The sequence below is a fragment of the Podarcis filfolensis genome (assembly GCF_964270895.1).
Source record: "Podarcis filfolensis genome assembly, chromosome: 9".
Classification (NCBI taxonomy): domain Eukaryota; kingdom Metazoa; phylum Chordata; class Lepidosauria; order Squamata; family Lacertidae; genus Podarcis; species Podarcis filfolensis.
Genome location: NC_139610.1, coordinates 68110127 through 68130514, shown reverse-complemented (window position 1 = coordinate 68130514; position 20388 = coordinate 68110127). Strand labels below are relative to the sequence as shown.

Sequence of the window (20388 nt, the reverse complement as noted above, 5' to 3'; positions counted from 1 at the left end):
TACACACGAACACAAAGGATGCGAGGAATGAGGCTTAAGCAAGCGAGCAAAAAAAACCCAGAAGTAAATAACCCCAGTGGTGGAGGAAGCGGCGGTTGGAGAGCCGAGGCCCCCGAGCAGAGCCATGGGGCGCTGCGCGGAGGCGAGGCGGAAAGGGCTTCCGTCCTCCTCCCCCGGCGGGGCTCGGGCGCCAGGAAAGCAGCCCGGCTTGGGCCCTGCTGCCGGCGAGGCGGGGAAAGGGGCTCCCTCGGCGGCCCGCACTTACAACAAGAAGCTCATGGCGGCGGCGGCGGCGGAGGAAGAGGAGCGGGGCTCGGCTCGGCTCCCAGCGGCAGGCGGCCCCGGCGGACGAAGGGGAGGAAGGACGGGCGGACGGCGGTCGGGCGGCGAGAGGGAGCGCGAGCGCCGCGGGGCGGGGACTGACGAGGCCGGCGGCGGCGGCTGCGGCGGCCGGGCGCCTCCTTCTTCCTCCTCCTCGGCGTCGCCCTTTCCCGCCTCCTCGCTGCCTTCGCCTCAGAGGGCGCGAGGGATGGCGGCGGCGGCGGCGCTCTCCCGCCTCCTCCGGCCGAGGCCGGCCATAGCGTCCTCCTCCCTCACAGACACACTGGCACCCCGGTTTTCTGTGAGGAGCGAAAATGGCTTCCCCACCACCACCACCCTCAGCCGCCGCCCCTCCTGACTAAAATCGCAAGCCGGCCTTCCGCTTGGGGCTTGTAAAATGGTAGAGCTGGACCAGGGGACCCCCGAGGGTCATCTAGCCCAACCCCCTGCAATGCAGGGGTCTCAGCTCTGCTTAGCAGCATGGCAGACGTTCAACAGGTGCTGCTTCTCTCTCCTCCTGGGCTGCAGCTTTGGGCTGCCTGAGGGGGAATGTTGGCGGGGGAAACAGGAGCTTGTGTTTCTGACAGGTAATAAAAGCACTGTGTATGTGGTGCTACAGCACCCAACACACACATTATTATTATTATTATTAGCCACCTATCTGACTGGGTCGTCCAGTTGCTCTGGGCGGCTCCCAACAGTTAAATCCATACCAGGTCCATATAGTTAAAGCTATGGTTTTCCCAGTAGTGATGTATGGAAGGGAGAGCTGGACCATAAAGAAGGCTGATCGCTGAAGAATTGATGCTTTTGAATTATGGTGCTGGAGGAGACTCTTGAGAGTCCCATGGACTGCAAGAAGATCAAACCTCTCCATTCTTAAGGAAATCAGTCCTGAGTGCTCACTGGAAGGACAGATCCTGAAGCTGAGGCTCCAATACTTTGGCCACCTCATGAGAAGAGAAGACTCCCTGGAAAAGACCCTGATGTTGGGAAAGATTGAGGGCACAAAGAGAAGGGGACGACAGAGGACAAGATGGTTGGACAGTGTTCTTGAAGCTACCAGCATGAGTTTGACTAAACTGCGAGAGGCAGTGGAAGACAGGAGTGCCTGGCGTGCTCTGGTCCATGGGGTCACACAACAACAATCTTCACAATATATGCAACCATCATGCCCCTTCTTCCAAATTTCATCTGCCCAACCTGTGATAAGCCTGAGTTGGTGCAACATAATATGGCTCTTCATTGCTCAAGATACCATTTGGATGAAGCCAACACAACTTAGAAACAGCTGCCCTTACCTAGACTTAGGTATGTCAGCCTATTGTAGTTCATGTCATCTTGACTGCCCTATGAAGTGTGCATGTGTGTGTGAAAAGGGGGTGCAACGCCTGGGTTACTTGCATTCTGGTTCCTTTTGCTCCATATGCAGCTGTCCAGCCTCTACTGCTTCCTGCTTTGCTCATGAATAGGGCCTTACTCCTGAGAGTAGCTGAAGGGAACCTGCAGTGTGGATGGATGGTTCATTTTATATAGATCAGGGGTTAGCAAACTTTTTCAGCAGGGGGCCGGTCCACTGTCCCTCAGACCTTGTGGGGGGCCGGACTATATTTTGGGGGGGGGAAATGAACAAATTCCTATGCTCCACAAATAACCCAGAGATGCATTTTAAATAAAAGGACACATTCTACTCATGTAAAAACACGCTGATTCCCAGACTGTCAGTGGGCTGGATTGAGAAGGCGATTGGGCCGCATCCGGCCCCCGGGCCTTAGTTTGCCTACCCATGATATAGATTCTCCTTTGCTTTCTCTACCTTTGTCATGGACCCATTCCCATAGCTGGGGATCTAGGCGAGGTGAAGAGGTCCACTGAAACTGCTACACACACAGTGGCAGCACATTTGCTTGTTCTGTCTGCCAACTAAGCAACATGGTCAGGCTCTCTCACTTTTTTTACAGTGGTACCTCGGGTTACATACGCTTCAGGTTACAAACTCTGCTAATCCAGAAATAGTGCTTCAGGTTAAGACCTTTGCTTCAGGATAAGAACAGAAATCATGCTCCGGCGGCACAGCGGCAGCAGGAGGCCCCATTAGCTAAAGTGGTGCTTCAGGTTAAGAACAGTTTCAGGTTAAGAACGGACCTCTGGAACGAATTAAGTACTTAACCCAAGGTACCACTGTATTTATAATGCTTACATTTCGCTTTATAGCCCCAATTTCAGAAGTAAATCCCAGTTTATTCAATGCCTTACCCTCAGCTGAGTATTCATAGCTCTGCAGCACTCTGTTTAAATACTGTACAATATATATAGAGAAAAAAAATTTCCTTCCAGTAGCACCTTAAAGACCAACTAAGTTAGTTCTTGGTATGAGCTTTCGTGTGCATGCACACTTCTTCAGATACACTGAAACAGAAGTTGCCAGATCCTTCTATATAGTGAGAAGGTGGGGAGGGGTATTACTCAGAAGGGTGGTGGGAATGGGTGATTGGCAGATAGCTGTGATGAGCCTGTTGACGACTCTTAACGACTGCAATAGGTCTTACAGGAAAAAGCAAGGGGTGAGAAGGTGGTGAGAAGGTATCTGTAACTGGAACTATAGAAAAATATTTACTGATGTAGAGGTGGGGCTGTGTGTGTGTGTGTGTGTGTTTGGCATCTGTTGTACTGACTTTTTGTATGCTAAATATATCTTGTCTAGTGCCTGAAGGGGTGTGGTGGGTAGTACCTCTGGTGATTGAACAGACCCACATTGCTCCTTGAACACATGTACACACCATCTTCAGTCAACACATCAAAGCAGCTAAATTTTATTATGTCAAAAAAATTGCCCCATGTCTCCCATCTTTGGCCAGGAAAGCCAAATGTATTTTGATTATTTCACTTATAAATGTAGACTAGTCAAATGGATTGTTTTGAATCTTCTTGGCAGGAACGATTACTGTATGTTAAATTGACAGGAGAATGAATCAATCAATGGGGTTTCCAAATTGGAAATCTGACAAACTTCCATCTATGCAAGACTGGATCCAAAAATTGACTGAATATGCGGAGTTGGATAACTTGTCTGAAAAAATAAAGAATAAACCAAAACAGGTATTTCTTTCAAAATGGTAAGTCTTTAAAATATATTTGAAAAATAATTACAAAAGTTTAAACTCTGTTGCAGCATTTGACTAATTTCAGTAGTAGTATCAAGAATGATGTGAGATAAAAGAAAAACCAAGAATCAGTTAAACCATAATAGTTTTTACCAGCAATAAGTTATATGTAATTGAATTAAGGAGTAGACGGGAGGTCAGGTCTGTAGTCAAAAGACCTTTTTTCTTTTTTGTTATAATGCTGTGTTTTTTGGTTTTTTTACTTATTATTATTTCCACTTGTTTTTTGTTCAGTTTTGATGTATGGCTTTTTTCATTGTGCATTAATAATAATAAATAAATGTTTTTTTTAAAAAAAGAATCAATCAATGGGGAAGCCACTGGTTATTTCTTCACCTTTAGAAATATCAGGAAATTCAAATGCTAGTCAGACATATCTTTTGTAAATAAAATTGTTTTAAATACTCTATTTTCTGAACTAGATTATCAGATGTTTTTGAATTAATCCGAGAAATGTTCTTTGGTGTGTCTTTTTGTAAAGTAGCGATAGCTGATTGTTTTAGATATTAACATGAAATTAAAGTCAAGGAACCTCCCTGGTAGCAGAAAAACCTGTACCTTTGTAAAGTGAAGCCACTGTTTTTTGCCTGTTAATAATTGGTTCTACTGCAGCAGTATTAAGGATCTCCATTTTTGTCGGGCCTTTGGTTTAATTTCCAGCATTTGCCTCTTTATTTCAGGTAAAACTTTCCCACCTGCGAACAAACAATGAAGCAAATTAATTTTCACATCACTATCTTGAACCTGATTAAGACATGTTGCCTTTATTACACATGTGAATAATGTATATCAAAGCAGATATCAGATACCTAACCAAGCCTTGAAGAAGTGAAATGCCCTGATCTGGCATTCCACTTGACGAGTTCTATGGAAACACTGATTTTTGTTTTTGTGGGTATGCCCCTTTACTGCAAACATAAGCACATTTTCTTAAAAGTGTTCCACTGACATCAATAAGCCTGACCTCCAAATAAGTGTGCTTAGGACTGGAATGTAAAATTAGATAAATAACAATAAATGCAGAGAACCATACTGAAGCATAATAAAACATAGCCTAAAAATTCAGCCCTATTATTCTCTTCAAAATATTTTGCATTTCAGTATATATATTAAATTCCAATTGTTACTGCAGCAAGCCAGTAGTACTATTTTGGCTCAGTAACTGCCATGTGAGATAATTATATAACCTGAATTATATTCTGTTTCTACCGTATGGTTATTGTCATACTGCAAAGGGTTACGGGTCAGTTGAGATGCTTACTCTAGTATGGGAAGCTCTGGTAGTCTACTGCAGTGTTACATAACCACAAACTGTTAAGACACGCTAAATCAGATCTGTCATTTGAGGTTATCCACTCTACCAAATGGGCATAACGAATTACTCTGGAATGGTCACACAGCTGAACATTCACAAAACCCTTTGGCTGTGATATGTCTTTTTCAGGCTTTGTGAACCAATAAAAAGTTGATTATTAGACAGTCACACATGGTAGCATAAAAACTGTAAAAATGTGCAATTACAGATTTGGTATGCACTCTTTTAAGTTCTATTTTGAGATGGGGGGGGAGATGACTTGTTAAGAGAATCATCTTCTTTGGCGATCACTCATACCTAAGATTGTCTTCCATAAACACGGTTTTAACAGTAAGTCCGTAAGTGACTGTGGAGTCCAATTCTGAACCAACATGTCGTTCCACAGTGGGGACATTGGTTTCCAGGCAAGAGTGGATCACAGTGTGGATTTGCCAAGCGTGCCTTCCTCTTAGCACGTTTCTCCCTTGTGTCCTGAGCTCGAGTGTCTTCAAAGCCCATTGACACCTTTGGTAAAGGCTGTTCTCCAACTGGAGTGCTCGCAGGCCAGTGTTTCTAAACAATCTAAACATTTGTTTAGATTTGCCTTGAGACAGTCTTTAAACCTCTTGTTGACCACCAGCATTAATATATAGCTCATTTCATGTTTTTGGAACTGTATATCCAAGGTTGTCATTTGGTTTTCACTTTAGCGGAAGTACTGATCTTGTTGGCAGTTTAAACTTTTAGAACGACTACCCAAATCGGAAGCGTCCTCAAACAGAAACCTTCTAATCCAGCATCAGTCAAGCAAAGGCCCTTCAGCACCCTACAAAGAAACCTGCATTATCTTGGGGTTTTTTTTGGCTAAGTGACCCTTGAGGTCCTTTCCAACCAGGGGTGCCAACTTGAGTAAAATATTGGGGGGGGGGCAGGTAAGCCCCGCACCACCTAATCCATCACAAGATACACACACCCTTTGAATGGCAATGCCCATCAACTCTGGGGTGGGGGCCCGGCTCCCTCAAATATTTTATTGAGGGGGGATCGCGAAGGGACCTTGGACCCTAATAATAATAATAATAATAATAATAATAATAATAATAATAAATTTATTATTTATACCCCGCCCATCTGGCTGGGTTTCCCTAGCCACTCTGGGCGGCTTCCAACAAAACAGTAAAATACAATAACCTACTAAACATTAAAAGCTTCCCTAAACAGGGCTGCCTTCAGATGTCTTCTAAAAGTTTGGTAGGTATTTTTCTCTTTGACATCTGATGGGAGGGCGTTCCACAGGGCGGGCGCCACTACCGAGAAGGCCCTCTGCCTGGTTCCCTGTAATTTGACTTCTCGTAGCGACGGAACCACCAGAAGGCCCTTGGCGCTGGACCTCAGTGTCCGGGCTGAACGATGGGGGTGAAGACGCTCCTTCAGGTATACTGGACCGAGGCCGTTTAGGGCTTTAAAGGTCAGCACCAACACTTTAAATTGTGCTTGGAAACGTACTGGGAGCCAATGTAGGTCTTTCAAGACCGGTGTTATATGGTCTCAGCGGCTGCTCCCAGTCACCTGTCTTGCTGCCGCATTCTGGATTAGTTGTAGTTTCCGGGTCACCTTCAAAGGTAGCCCCACATAGAGCGCATTGCAGTAGTCCAAGCGAGAGATAACCAGAGCATGCACCACTCTGGCGAGACAGTCCGCAGGCAGGTAGGGTCTCAGCCTGCGTTTGCTCTCCTACTTCCAAAATACCATTGCACGATTCCTTCAGGTGTTGGGGCCCAACAGGGCCTTCTAGTGGTCGACCCCCTTACCCAAAGCTGCGGGGGAAGTTGTCTCCTGAGCCCACCCCCCACCCCCCACATAAACCCGCTCTGAGGAGAACCGAGTCCCCTTCACAACGCTAGGCCTCGCTTCAGCCCCCGGCCGCCGCCGCGCCGCGCCTGCCAGGAGAAAGGCCCTCCCGCCTCCCAAGTTCCCTCACGCGAGGCCCAGGCCTCGGCCTCTGCGTGAGGGGCGGGCTGAGCGAGGGGCCTCCTGGGATGCCGCCTCCTGACGCAGCTCCTCCCTGCCCGCCGTGGCTTCGCTGCAGGCCGCTTGCTGCCGCCTTCTCCTCCGCGCATGTGCCTCAGGCTTTCGTAGCGGCGACGACAGCAGCCGCGGAGACCACCACGACGACGCCGGGGCTTCCGCCTCCTCCCATGGCCGGGACGCGCTGGGTGCTGGGCGCGCTGCTCCGGGGCTGCGGCTGTAGCTGCAGCAGTTGCCGCCAGACCGGCGCGGCCTGCCTGCCGCTGCGCCACGCCGCCTCAGTCTCCTCCTCAGCCGCCGCCTCCTCCTCCGCCGGTTCCCTCGGCCTCTCCGGCCGCCGCCGCCTCCTGTTCTTGCTCGGGGCAGCCACGCAGAGCCGCGGGTTCGCCGGCTCCGCCGGGCCTCTGCCCGGCTTCGGCGCCCTGAGGAGCTCGCTGCTGCCTCCGGCCCTCGCGGGGAGATGCTACAGCCAGGTAAGGGGAGGGGAAACGGGGAACCGCCACCCCCAATACTTCGGGGCGCCTTTGGGAAACGGTTCTCCACACACAGCATCCCAAAAGTGTGCGCGTGAGAGAAATGCTGTTTATTTCGTTTTGTGGTGTTTTTCTCTCCCCACCCCGCCTTCGACAGGGGATCGTGTTCGCGCATTTGCTCCCGAGGAGTGCAGGGCGGGGGTGCCTTTTTTTATCCTAGCGACGGCCCTTTTGAGGTGGGCTGGGATGGGGGTTGACGGAGACAGACCCTGGCCCAAGGTCACCCCACGTACCTTATGGCTGAGTGGGAATTGGGACGGGCTCTCTGGACGGCGTGGCTCCTTCCTTTTGCTCACTTACACGTGCACACACAAACACACGTGTGTGTGTGTGTACACATATACATATATTCATACACAACACACAGAAAGCTAAAATGCTGCTCCCCCAAACTGATGTTTATTGGTTGGGTCATTTCCTGAGATTTAGATGCCGCTTGGCTGCACAATGAAAAACCCTCAAAAGCGGTTTGCGCAAGATCTTGCATCTTGAAGGATGAAATAGTGATACTGTCACGAAAAGGGAAAAAGGACACAGCCAGAATTTGAAACATACAAGAAGTTAAAAGCACAGGAACACAAATAAAGACTCACGTTGGTGTAGAGGCCTTGTAACAGGATTGGTTGGGGGATGCGGTCCAATCACCTTCTCAGTCTGGTCTGGGAATCAGCGTGTTTTTACATGAGTAGAATGTGTCCTTTTATTTAAAATACATCTCTGGGTTATTTGTGGGGCATAGGAATTTGTTCATTTCCCCCCTCAAAATATAGTCCGGCCCACCACATGGTCTGAGGTGGACCGGACCTCGGCTGAAAAAGGTTGCTGACCCCTGAGCTATTGCCTGCTCTTCCCAACAAAGAAGCTCCCCACCCCCTATTTCACAGGGCGAAGCTGTACTGTATTCTGAAGGACTGGGAAGAAACCACTTGTCTTCCTAAACTGCAGCTGCAGGGGTGACCGGATTATGTAGCCAGAGCAGGTTTGGGGATTCTCTCCCCAACCAAGCTGCTTGAGGGCGGTCCTTCTGACCATGATATTCTGTGTTCTTTCTCTCCTGGAGCTGAACAGATGGGAAGGAAACCTGGGTGCTGTTTGCTGGGTTTTCAGGTCGCCCCATTGCCCTTTCTAGTGCAACAGTTTCTGTGATATTACAGAAGCTTCTTGAGCATTCTTACATTTAGGGTGAGGTGGGGAGAGGGTATCTGCTGGATGGGAAAGGGACCTTGTGTACTGGAGTCCTACTTCTGACCTGGCATGGTCAGTGGCTGGACACCTGGAAGTATGGTGCTGGCCATGCAAAAAACAGCACTGCTGGTTGCCTAGCTGTGACCCCCTAATGTGAGGGTGCTACCCTGAACACCTTTGGAAGGAAGAATGGCATATAAATTAATAACTAAATAAGTAATAGATCCCAGTTCCCTACCCACATCTCTAACTATAATATTCCAAATTCTGGAGAAAGCCATGCAGCCTTCTTGTTTCTTCATCCACCAATTTTGTTAGGAGCCTTTATCTCTAACATACCCAATTCATGAATTGATGAAAATATGCTTTGTTGACACTGGAGGTACTTCCAGACAACCTATTTTTTGAATAGGTTTGTTGGATTTGCAGAGAGATTAGAAGACATGATCATTCAATGGGCATTCATTCTGATTTGTTTGTGGGAAAGTTAGATGGCAGTTGCATCAAAGCAAGTGTTATCCAGCACTTTCCAGTGCATTTTTTCAGTTTTTTGCTTATCACCAAAAATCAGATATTTTGGAGAAGTGGGTTTGTTGCACAAGACCTCCCAATCAGCTATAACTGGGCAGCCTATATTTGTCAGTATGTGAGTGAGGTGGAATCTGCACACATATAAAAACCGTTCTGAAAATGCTTTTTTAAAAAAGCGTTTTTAGGAATACATTGAATTTTCCATAAGGCTCACCATCTAGTGCCACATTGCATATTGTACTTCAGACACACTTAAAACATTTTATTTGCAGCTATATAGCTGAGTCCTCAGTCTCACCTAATTGTTGACTAACCCTGGCCCTCAGATGTTTAAGGGGAAACATCCAAATTCAACTAGGTACCCATTGCTTCACCACGTGGTCCTGGTAACTGAGGAGAGGTTTCCCCCCCCCCCCACTCTTTGTGCATATTTAAGATTAAAGCAGCAATTGTAATCCACATTCTTGATTGAGAGTCATTTGAAGTAATCAAGGATGCCATCCTTGTTCCTTCAATTCTGCTTTCCTTTCAAATTATATTAATAATAATAATCTATTTATTATATCTCTCAGCAAATATGTAACATAAACTCTTTTAATCATCCAGATCGTAATGTGTTTTCACCTTGGTGCTAAGAACATTTCCCATCCCATTGAAGAGACACACTTGTGACATTGAGGACATCCCTCAGAGCTGTGTTAGAGTATCACATGTGCTTTTTAAGCAAACTGGTCCCTGCATGGGACATGCACAGGATGCTTCAGTCCACTTGTCACATTGCAGTGATGTCAGGTGACCTATTTTTGCCCATGTGATTTGAAAACAAACCTTGCAAACAATTGGCTGATTTCAAGTGCGGAAGAAGCCCTGTGAGTAGTGCTCCTCCAGTGTATGGTGTCAGGTGTAGGGAAGGTGGCCATGGCTTGGCTGAAATGGCCTCACAGGCCTAAATAGGTCCATGGTTCCCACCCCGGTCTAGATAATATGGAACTAAATGGACCAATAGTTTGACTCAGCATGAGGCAGATACCTGTATTCCTGACTCATTAATTGTGCCCTGATTATATGTTTAGTTACAAATATAATGTTGAAACGACAACTCTCTCTTTGAAGGAGCACAGCCCTCCATTTCATGATGAATATCCGCCTCTCTCAGAGTATGACCCATCTCCAACTAAGTCACGTGGCGAGGAAGATGATGTGTATCTTATTCGGGCCCAGGGTCTGCCTTACTCCTGCACCGAGGAAGATGTTCTCAACTTTTTTTCAGGTAATTTCATTTTCCCCCCTGACCAACCCACATGGTGATGTGGCTAAGGGTCTGGACTGCAAATCACATAAAATGCATGCTTTAATGTTGCATGTTGGGGTTTTATATTGGGGGGCAGGGAGGCTGGTCAGAACTGGGGCTGCCAGGAGGGAGAGGCAATGCACTTAAAGCAGCTTCTCTCTTTCAGCTAGAGGGCACATGGGCACAGCCAGGATTTATGTTGTGGCAGGACATCCACCTGTCATCATCCTCTGTCTGGCTCTGTCTAGCAGATTCAGAATGAAATGTCTCAACAACAGTTGTTTTAAATTACTTTCCTTTGACCCCAAGTGCTCAGAAAAATCTGTCAAAATCTTTCTACAATTTCTACTTTTAGTTAAGTATTTTTATTTATTTACTTGATTTAGGAGGAGGCAGCTTCCCCCACACTCATGAGAGGGCGGGGAACATATTTGTTTGTATTGATCTCTAAGCAGCTCTGAGAGCCTTTCCAGCTGTAGAGCAGGATAAAAATGTTTCCAGTAAATAAGGCTACATACACTAATGTGAGGCACATATGCTGAATTGAACTATGCAGGAGTTCTGGCTAACCAATTAATTAAGTTTAGATTTCCATGCTGGCACAATATGTCTGGGACTGTGTACTTCTGTTGAATCTGTTCAGAACTGTATTGATCGCCTACATTTCTGTAGAGCTTCTCCTGGTTGTGGAGCCTGTAAAATGGCTATTTTCAGAAGCTCACAATTCCCTAGGCGTACTCATTGGCTAAAGCAATTAATCATTGCTATATGTTTTAATAAGCACAGAGGGTTTATAAGTAACTTGGCACACCATGGAAGAGCATCTTTAAAAGTAGCAGTAGATGTGCCAACATACTGAATTCCCAGTTCTGTAGCTGAGTGGAGTTGTTGAATCCTTGGAGCTTTTAATACAACCCTGGAGATACTGGACAGTCGTCCAAATAGGGCTACCTCATTCAGGCCTTGTCCCTTTGGTGTAGGGGAATTTAGTGGCATTCTGGTATGAAACATCAAAATGTCCCATTGCATCTGAATCAGAAAAGAAGGCACCTGACGTTCCTTCATCTGCCTACTTAATAACCTTGTAGGCAGCAAGATTCGAAATGGTGTGAATGGCATCCACTTCCTCTTAAACCGAGATGGCAAACGCAGAGGAGATGCTTTGGTTGAACTGGAGTCAGAACAGGATGTGCAAAACGCCTTGGACAAGCACAGAAGATATCTGGGTCAGCGTTATGTGGAAGGTAAGCTTTTTTTTTTTTTTTTTTGCTCGGGATTAAGTATGATGCAAGAACTCATCGCACTATTCAACTATTCATCGCACTATTCAAAAAAACTCTTGTTGGTTTTTTCCCCACTGCAGTTTTCGAAATACATAATGAGGATGTTGATGCCATCATGAAGAGCTTGCACTCCAGTTCAACATCTGTGACAAACGATGGAGTGGTGAGACTGAGAGGCCTTCCCTACAGCTGCAATGAAATGGATATTTCTGAGTTCTTCTCAGGTGATTCTGCGTGGAGTAGCGATTCTGTGAGCAAGTGATTGTGAGCCTGTGTCGTCTAACGAAATGGGGATTTTAAAAAAAAAATCACCTTGGAAAAATCTTGTTTGTTGTACACCTGGTATGGAGATGTCAAATGGGGTTTCTAGGGTGAGCAGGAAAAGTTAACTCAAAGTGGGGGAGGGGGATGCAGAAGCAGGTTTAGATATGACTAGAAACTCCTTGTTTTCAGATCAGGAAGAATTATGAGTAATTTTTTTTCAGATCAGGAAGAATTCTGATAAAGAGGATACAAGGATGATCTGATAGCGTTACTGGAATTGTTCTTTCCCAGAAGGGTTAAGTAACAGAATAATTCAGAAAATAGTTTTTAGTGGTGGTGATATTTTGTCACACAGGGTAGAATTAAATGGATGCATTGTTTCACATTTAGGTACAATCTGACACCTGGCAGTGAACCAAAGCTGGATATACCATCATAGTGAATCTGCTTTATCTAATTTTGTGCTGTATGAACAAGTGCCCTAGGGGGCCTCCTGCATATCTCGTGTGTGTGTGTGTGTGTATTTAAATTGAATGGGAGCAAGTCAAAAGGGATGCAGGTTTTGTTTCATGTATGTTTAGCTTCAGGCTCTTGAGACTGATCCATAACATTTTTGCATCAGTTTGTAAATTGTACAAGAACTAAGTGCTAAAGTGTTAGTGCCACTATAAATATGCCCTGCTGCTACTGAAATGCCTTCTCTTGCAGGTTTGACTATAGTCGACATAACATTTGTCATGGACCAGAGGGGAAGAAGGAAAACGGGAGAAGCATTTGTGGTGTTTGCTACCCCTGAGATGGCTAATCAAGCCTTGTTGAAGCATAAGGAGGAAATTGGGAGCCGGTATGTTGCTATGTTGCTATTGGATCCATGCGAGGAGTGGTGGATATATATTTTTAAAACAGAAACTTTTTTTTAAAAAAGGTGGAAGTTGAGTGTATGCTGTCTCCTCCAGTCAAAACATTATGCTGAATTGATTGTTGTAAGGAGGGATGGGACTTGAGAGAGGGTGATTGTATGTACCTACATATATACATTCCAGTATTGTGTGTTTAAGTAGCTAGCAGTGGATATTGGACTAGAGAAACATGGGTTTGAATTCTGGTGTCAGTCATGGATTTCACATGGTAGATTTCAACAGGGTCTTATCTTCTGCTCCAGTTGTCATTTTAAGTGAGAATAATAATATTGACTTGCTTTATAAGCTTGTCAAGAAAATAAATGAGAGAGAGAAAATACTCTGAATTAGTTCACATGTAATAAATAATGGTTTTGCATTACATGAATGAACCTTGAGCTTGTATACTCCCTCATCCCCTCATACGCTCCAGTTTTCTCTGCATTTGCATTTAACTATTTGCTCTTACATCTGAGCTGGCAAACGAAGGCTTGAACTTTCCCTGTAAGCCATAATTTCAATACATAGGTTAATTGTGGTTTGGATGTGACAGGCCTGGGTTTAAATTCTGGTTTAGTTCTTATGTAGATTTGAATACATTCCCCTCTGTCTCTGTTTCTGGTTTTTGCAAAAGTAGTAGTGCAGGAGCTTGTTGTCTGAACTGAGCCTTTATGCATTTGGTAAATATCAATCCTGATCTAACTCTTCTCACTTAAAAAAAAACACCCTTTATAGATACATAGAAATATTCCCAAGCCAAAAGAGTGAAATTCGAACACACAATGGCTTTTTCCGGGGCAAGATGATGGGCTATCCCACTCTGAAACAAGATTCCGAATCTGTTTTTGACGAAAGTGAGTTGAATGAGGCCTTAAGACCGACTGCTACATATGAAAGTGATAAAGAAAATGGTAAGTCCATACAATACTTATCATTTGAGACATCTTTGACCTGCCTCTTTATGTTCTCCACATGTTGGAGAGAGGCAGCAGGACACATGCAATTTGCACACGTTCATTCTGGCCTTGTTCACTTTACAGAAGTTTTTAAGCAAGCATTTGAAAAGCCTCGGGATGTGTCAGAGTCTGGGAGTTTCTCCTCGCTTCACTTTGTTCATTTGAGGGGTCTGCCATTTCAAGCAACTGCACAAGATATTATAAATGTACGTAGGGGTAAGATCATTTAAAATATCCTGAACAATTTTATTAGGAACTGCTGTATTTATCCTTCAAAATGGGAATTTTAGCTTTTGTCAGTCACTGAAACTTACAAGTCCTGATTAGCCTGAAGCAGTTCTGCAAACAATTTGCTAAAACTCATTCAACCCTTCAGTTCTCTCCTGAATGCCACTACTTGTGACCTGTTCCCAATAAGCTTGTGCCACCAGGAAAATCAAGAGCACATTAGAGTATTATTTCAACTTTTAAGTCTTGGAGAGGATTGAGACAGTGAATGGTAACACTGTAATATTCACATTCAACAGCCCTGAGGATTGGGCTTATTGGCCTGTTACTCCTTCAGTACTAATTAGGCTCCCCATCTTGATTGTGACTGATTCCTGGCCTTTAGGAAAATGCTCAGAACCACTTAGTTGTGCATGAAAAGAGAGTGGAAATGATCTTACTTTAACATCAATCTCACACGATGAACAGCTTCTGAACTGAGGACCTTTGCAAAAGCAGTTTTGAGTATGGCATGGTCTGCACTTTTAAAGAAAACAAATAAAATTTCAGCAGGACATGTCCAAATTAGCTTTTTGATGACAATGCAAAGTGTGTAAGCTTCAGTTGTGGAACAGGTCCAGCTTTGTGCAACAAGCAATTTGGCTTATTATATCTGGACAGCAGCTAAGTCCTTTTAACACATTACTGCTAGTCACAAATATAGAACAGTAATTCCACTGCTTCTGCTCGGTCTTGGTTTTCAGATTTTGATAATTAAAGCTTGACTTTCACCCCACATGCCTTTCTTTAAAGTTCTTTGCTCCCCTGAAACCGGTGAGGATCACTATGGAATATAATTCAAGCGGGAAAGCAACGGGAGAAGCGGATGTTCACTTTGAGACACACGAAGATGCGATTGCAGCCATGGCCAAGAACAGGTCGAACGTGCGTAAGTGGAACTTCTGCATTTTCCCTGGGGACACAGGATTAGAAGGGGATTGCTGAGACACAGCAGTGTCAATTCAAAAGCAGGAGGAGTATATAGCAAGAGCCCTTTGAGAAGGTACATATTTTTTCCTTTAAAAATTCCTTGCGAAGATGTCCTCCTCTGATGTAAACTGCCGGGAACAGAAAGATGACAGGTTCTCTATTTTGCCCTTCCCACACCTGCCTTGAGTCAGTATAAGAAAAGATTCCAGAAGCATTCAGATGATCCGGTTTTGCAAATAGTTAGAGAGAGCAAGAGATCTTGCAGTGGAGCGAATGGGAAAAAACGTTTTGATTGCGCTTTTGATCATCCCAGTTGCAAGCTGCTTTGCCGGGGTGAGTGGATGTAGAGAAAACCATTTATTTGCAGTTCCAGAAGTCACTACACAGCTGTGGAGGGACCACTTTAAGCAGCTGTGTCTGCTGTAAACTGGCTTTCTGGAAAAATTGAGGTCAGTAATGTAGGTATCAGGTAAATGGTGGCATGTAGTGCTTGATAAGTGATATGCATTGCTGCATAAACTTTTCCTGCACAAACATTTCAAAGCATGAACGGAAAGTTAAAGCTGTTCTTCTCTCCTACAGAGCATAGATACATTGAATTATTCCTGAATTCATCGCCAAGCAGAAAAAATGGTTGCCAGTGACGATGGCATAATTCCCAAAGTATAGGTGAGTGTTAAGGCAAACTTGAATTTCTCTAGGAAACCAGACTGTTTGTCAAGTAAGCATCTGTAGAGATAATCCAATCTGTAGCAGCAGTGAATTAAAACTTCTCAGAGCGGCCAATCAGATGCTTCTGGAGGTCATGAGGGTATCCAGCTCCCCAGTAACAGACATTCAGAGGCTTGCTCTGATCCCGGAGGCAGGATGCAGCCATGATGATGTGTAACCACTGCCAAATCTTTTTCTCCATTACAGTAGGCAAGTTCAGGCTTGAACCTTTCGGCTTAAGGTACAAATTCTCCTTCTATGGGGTGTTACTCCATTTAATTCAAGGCTTTTAAATGCAAACAGCAAATAATGGCGCAATATTAGAGAAGTAAGGTAGTGGGGAACTGGTGGCTATTATGGGATTTTCATGAGGTAACCATGTGAAATGGCCTTGAGAAGCCTATACAGGAACAAGTTGTGCATGCTGTTCTCTGAGCAGGTTACTGGATGTATAGAAAGCTTTCCCCCGCTTATACTCATGCATTCAGGATGAAAATTGAAAGGGTATTTTCTAGTGGAAGCAGTAATTCTTTTTCTGTTTTTCCTTTGTAATCTCTTCTCTGTTCTTACGTAAATTGTGACTTTTTGGAACATTGTCTCTATTTAAATACCTTGTTGGTAGAGTTGGCTATAATGAAAAAAAAGCAGTCAACCAAATTTAGAGCAGCACTAATAAGAGATCTCGTATTCAGGATTTAAGTCTGCTTTGCTAAAAGAAAGTTAAAAACTAAATTCTGCATACATATTCTTTTGTATAATTTTGCTGATCCGGGAAAGGAGAGAGCTTTGCTCTTTGACAACTGGAAACCTCCCTGGGCTAAGATTGCTGCTAATTATAGCTCTCATAGTCTTTTAAGCCTGTATTTGCAGGCATAAGGACTGTTGAGATTCTCCAAATGCTAAAGACACTCAGCATGTTACTGCTGTGTTACCGTACTTTTCGCACCATTACACTCAGTTTTTTTCACCTAAAAGGTAAAGGGAAATGTGTGTGCGTGTTATGGAGCGAATGCAGGCAGGAGGAACCGCTCTTGCTGGCTGTTCGGCAGCCTGTCTTCCTCCGCTTGGCTGGCTGAGAAGCCGGCAACAGCTGAGCAACAGCTGAGTGTCGGGAGACAGCCTCTCTTTCTCCTGTGTGCCTCCTCTATGGTTTTTTGGCGAGGTGGGAGAAGGGAGGCAGCTGGGAAGCCAGCAAGAGCTGCATGCAGTGTGTAAAAGCCAAGGTGGGGAAAGAGAGACAGCCTCTCTTCCTCCTGTCTGCCTGCTCTATGGTTTTTTGGCGAGGTGGGAGAAGGGAGGCAGCTGGGAAGCCAGCAAGAGCTGCATGCAGTGTGTAAAAGCCAAGGTGGGGAAAGAGAGACAGCCTCTCTTCCTCCTGTCTGCCTGCTCTATGGTTTTTTGGCGAGGTGGGAGAAGGGAGGCAGCTGGGAAGCCAGCAAGAGCTGCATGCAGTGTGTAAAAGCCAAGGTAGGGAAAGGGAGACAGCCTCTCTTCCTCCTGTCTGCCTGCTCTATGGCTCTCCCTTACACAAATGTAAGCGGCTCTTACTCTGCTTTCTTTACAATGAGCCAGAAGGAGGGACAAAGAGGGCATCCCCTTCAGTCCCTCCCCCAGCACCTCACCGGTAAATTCAAACAAAGCGGCTTACAAGGCTCGTGTCCCTGAGTCTCCTCCTCCTCTTTTTGCTCCGGTTCGAGGCAAGGCAGCTCCACAAATGTGAGTTCCCCCTCTCTCTTCCTTCCCTCCCTCCCTCCCTCTTCCAACTTCAAAAAATATTGTGGGGACAGCCAGGTAAGCCCCACTCACATACCACAATGGGGGATGGGGGATGACTCCCTCAAATATTTAATGGGGGGGGGTGAAGGCACCTAGGCCTATAGGAGTCGGCTGCTTTGCCTAGGACAAGTGTGAGCTCCCCCCCCCCTCTTCCTTCATCACTGTATTGGAGATATCATACATTACTGACAGTTCCTTCATTCACGTGGTTACAAAACACGGATCCACATGGATCCTCAGGAATTTTGCACTGGGTCACCCCAAATTCACCATCAGATCACATAGTATGTCCATGGCTACAGCATGCACCAAAAAAATCACGGACCCACTGTTGCCTGGGGCCGCAGTGGTGCAAAAACGTGGTTACAAAGTACGGATCCACGTGGATCCTCAGGATTTTTGCATTGGGCTACCCCAAACTCACCATCAGATCACATGTCTGTGGCCACAGCATGAACCACAAAAATCATACATCCACTGTTTCGTTTAGAATATTTTTTTTCTTGTTTTCCTCCTCTAAAAACTATGTGCGTGTTATGGTTGGGAGCGTGTTATAGAGCGAAAAATACGGTACATTTGAGAGCTAAAGAAAAAGGAGGATATTGGGCCAGGATGACTTGCATTCATATTTGTTAATTCATCACCCTCTTTCCCAACAGGATAAATCAAGATGCATTTCATTTGCACATTTTCCTAGAGCTGGAATATAGGCGTTCCCGTAACCAGCAAGGATAAATTCTAAAGGACACTTTTTCTCCTGAATTGCCTTTCAAAGTAAATCTAGCAGCTGCAGCTACAACCCTACAAATCGTTTGTGCAGGATCTGTTTAAAACCAAAATTAAAGTTGAACTGTCCTCAAGCTTCTTGTTACATGTCCTGGTAGACTGGGGGCCAAGCTGTGATTCACACAGGGTTACGTAAATGTCAGTTTCTAAAGCACGGCTGGTTCAGATGCGTTGCTGATTGTTTCACTGTGGTTAAGCAAGATAGACGTGGGCTCTGATTTCAATCCCAACTCAACCGTTAAACAAAGTTAGGGGGAGACGTGTGAGATTCTGTAGCCTGCTGCCAATTGCTTATCGGTGGTAGGTAGAACAGTGTTACATCTGCACCAGTCTGTTGCATAGAACTTAATGCCAGAACTGCTCTGATGCAGTAATTCATGGCAGGAATTTTGTAGGTCACCATAGGACTGAAATGCCCCATAGGGGAGATAATTGCCCAAAGAAAGTCCCTTAATATTGACTAGGATAGGGAAGTTGAATTGCAGCATATGCTCAGCAGAGCACACATGGGGCTTTTGGGTCAGATGTTAGATAGGGTGCTGAATACTGACTATAAAGAAACTGCTATTTCTCCATAAGTAGCTTCAGCTGTATTAACATTTAACTCAGAAGTTAGCAGTTTAGTGGTAAAGACTTAATACAGTCAGTCTTCATCCTAGGAAGATGGTTAGGTTGATGCAACAGCCCTTGGATCCAACTAATTCCTTACATGAAAACTGATTTTTACCATGTGAATGGTTTGAATTTACCATTACCTTGCTTGGTTCTGCCAGGACATGCGAGAGGACTGATAAGACCATTGCCAGCATTATACTTGTGCAGCCAAATCCCAGATGAATATGAAGTGTATGGTTGCTAACATACGCAGAAAGTGCCCATACCTCAGCTTTTCAACTAAACTAGCTAGGCAATGAAAGGATTTTCAGATGGGTGATTAAAGATCGCCAGGTGCTTTTGGCCCCTCTGTATAAATCTGTTCTTTTCATAGTAGAGACCAGCAAGTTTGATAGGTGAAGCTGAGCCCAACTGCTGCTGCTACCACTAAGTATAGTGACAAGTAGGTGTTAGACAAGTAGGTGTTAAACATTGCTTATTAGTTTTGCCTGTCTGATCAAGTCGATGTATTACTCTTAATAAATGAAAGCTTTTTTTCTTAATGCAGACACTGTGCTTCAGGGTTCTTTATCTGGTTTTGACACATTTCAACACAGCTTTCAAAGGCAATACCAGTCCATTAACCGTAAGACCTCTAAGAACCACACCTTTCTTCTGATTGTACATAGAAGCTACTTTCAAAAGTAAATGTGTTGGGTCAGTTTTGTGTACGATCAGTAGTGCAGCTAGGGTTTATAGAAAACTAGAAGATACAAAAGTTCCATAAAAATAGTTTCATCTACAAGGCAAGTTTGCCACAATATAAGGTACTGTGTTATTGAGCTGTTAAGCACAAGAACCTTCCATCAAAAGTGGTTCACCAATTCCCTGTGTTTCTAATACTCTTGGTATCGGTTGAAATACAAAAGCAGCCAAGGACTATGCACTTTAAAATGCATAGTGAAAAGCTCCCTTGTTAAAATAAAGCGGAAAGGCAGTTGTTGTGTACATCAACATGTTGACTGTGTTACATGCTTTAGTTGAAGTCATATGAGAATTAATGGACCTAACAGCCATTTTCATTTATTTCAATGGGTTTACACTAAGTAAATAATAATAATAATAATAATAATAATAATAATAATAATAAATTAAATTAAATTATATTATTTGTACCCTGCCACTCTGGGCGGCTTCCAATAAAGATTAAAAATACATTAAAATGTCACACATTAAAAACTTCCCTAAATAGGGCTGCCTTCAGATGTCTTCTAAATGTCAGGTAGTTGTTTATCTCTTTGACATCTGATGGGAGGGCGTTCCACAGGGCGGGCACCACTACCGAGAAGGCCCTCTGCCAGAAGGCCCTCGGCACTGGACCTCAGTGTCCGGGCAGAACGATGGGGGTGGAGATGCTCCTTCAGGTCTACTGGACTGAGGCCATTTAGGGTTTTAAAGGTCAGCACCAACACTTTAAATTGTGCTTGGAAACATACCGGGAGCCAATGTCGGTCTTTCAAGACCAGTGGTCTCGACAGCTGCTCCCAGTCACCAGTCTAGCTGCTACATTCTGGA

The 20388-nt window shown here is 44.7% G+C and overlaps 2 protein-coding genes across 2 annotated transcripts in view; one reads left to right on the top strand and one right to left on the bottom strand.

The window, feature by feature from the left end:
* The window catches only part of MOB1B (MOB kinase activator 1B), a 32467-nt gene extending 31811 nt beyond the window's left edge, over nucleotides 1-656 (bottom strand). The window contains exon 1 of the mRNA XM_083571948.1: nucleotides 266-656. Coding sequence (XP_083428074.1) covers nucleotides 266-279 — 14 coding nt within the window. The 5' untranslated portion in view covers nucleotides 280-656. The remainder of the gene's footprint in view (nucleotides 1-265) is intronic.
* Nucleotides 657-6478: 5822 nt separating this feature from the next.
* Nucleotides 6479-19380, top strand: GRSF1 (G-rich RNA sequence binding factor 1). The gene is made up of 10 exons (XM_083571473.1): nucleotides 6479-7280; nucleotides 10170-10326; nucleotides 11436-11591; nucleotides 11711-11854; nucleotides 12603-12738; nucleotides 13529-13704; nucleotides 13834-13955; nucleotides 14770-14905; nucleotides 15529-15615; nucleotides 18093-19380. The coding sequence occupies exons 1-9, from the start codon at nucleotides 6819-6821 to the stop codon at nucleotides 15588-15590; spliced, it is 1551 nt and encodes a 516-aa protein (XP_083427599.1). The 5' UTR covers nucleotides 6479-6818; the 3' UTR covers nucleotides 15591-15615; nucleotides 18093-19380.
* Nucleotides 19381-20388: the final 1008 nt, after the last annotated feature.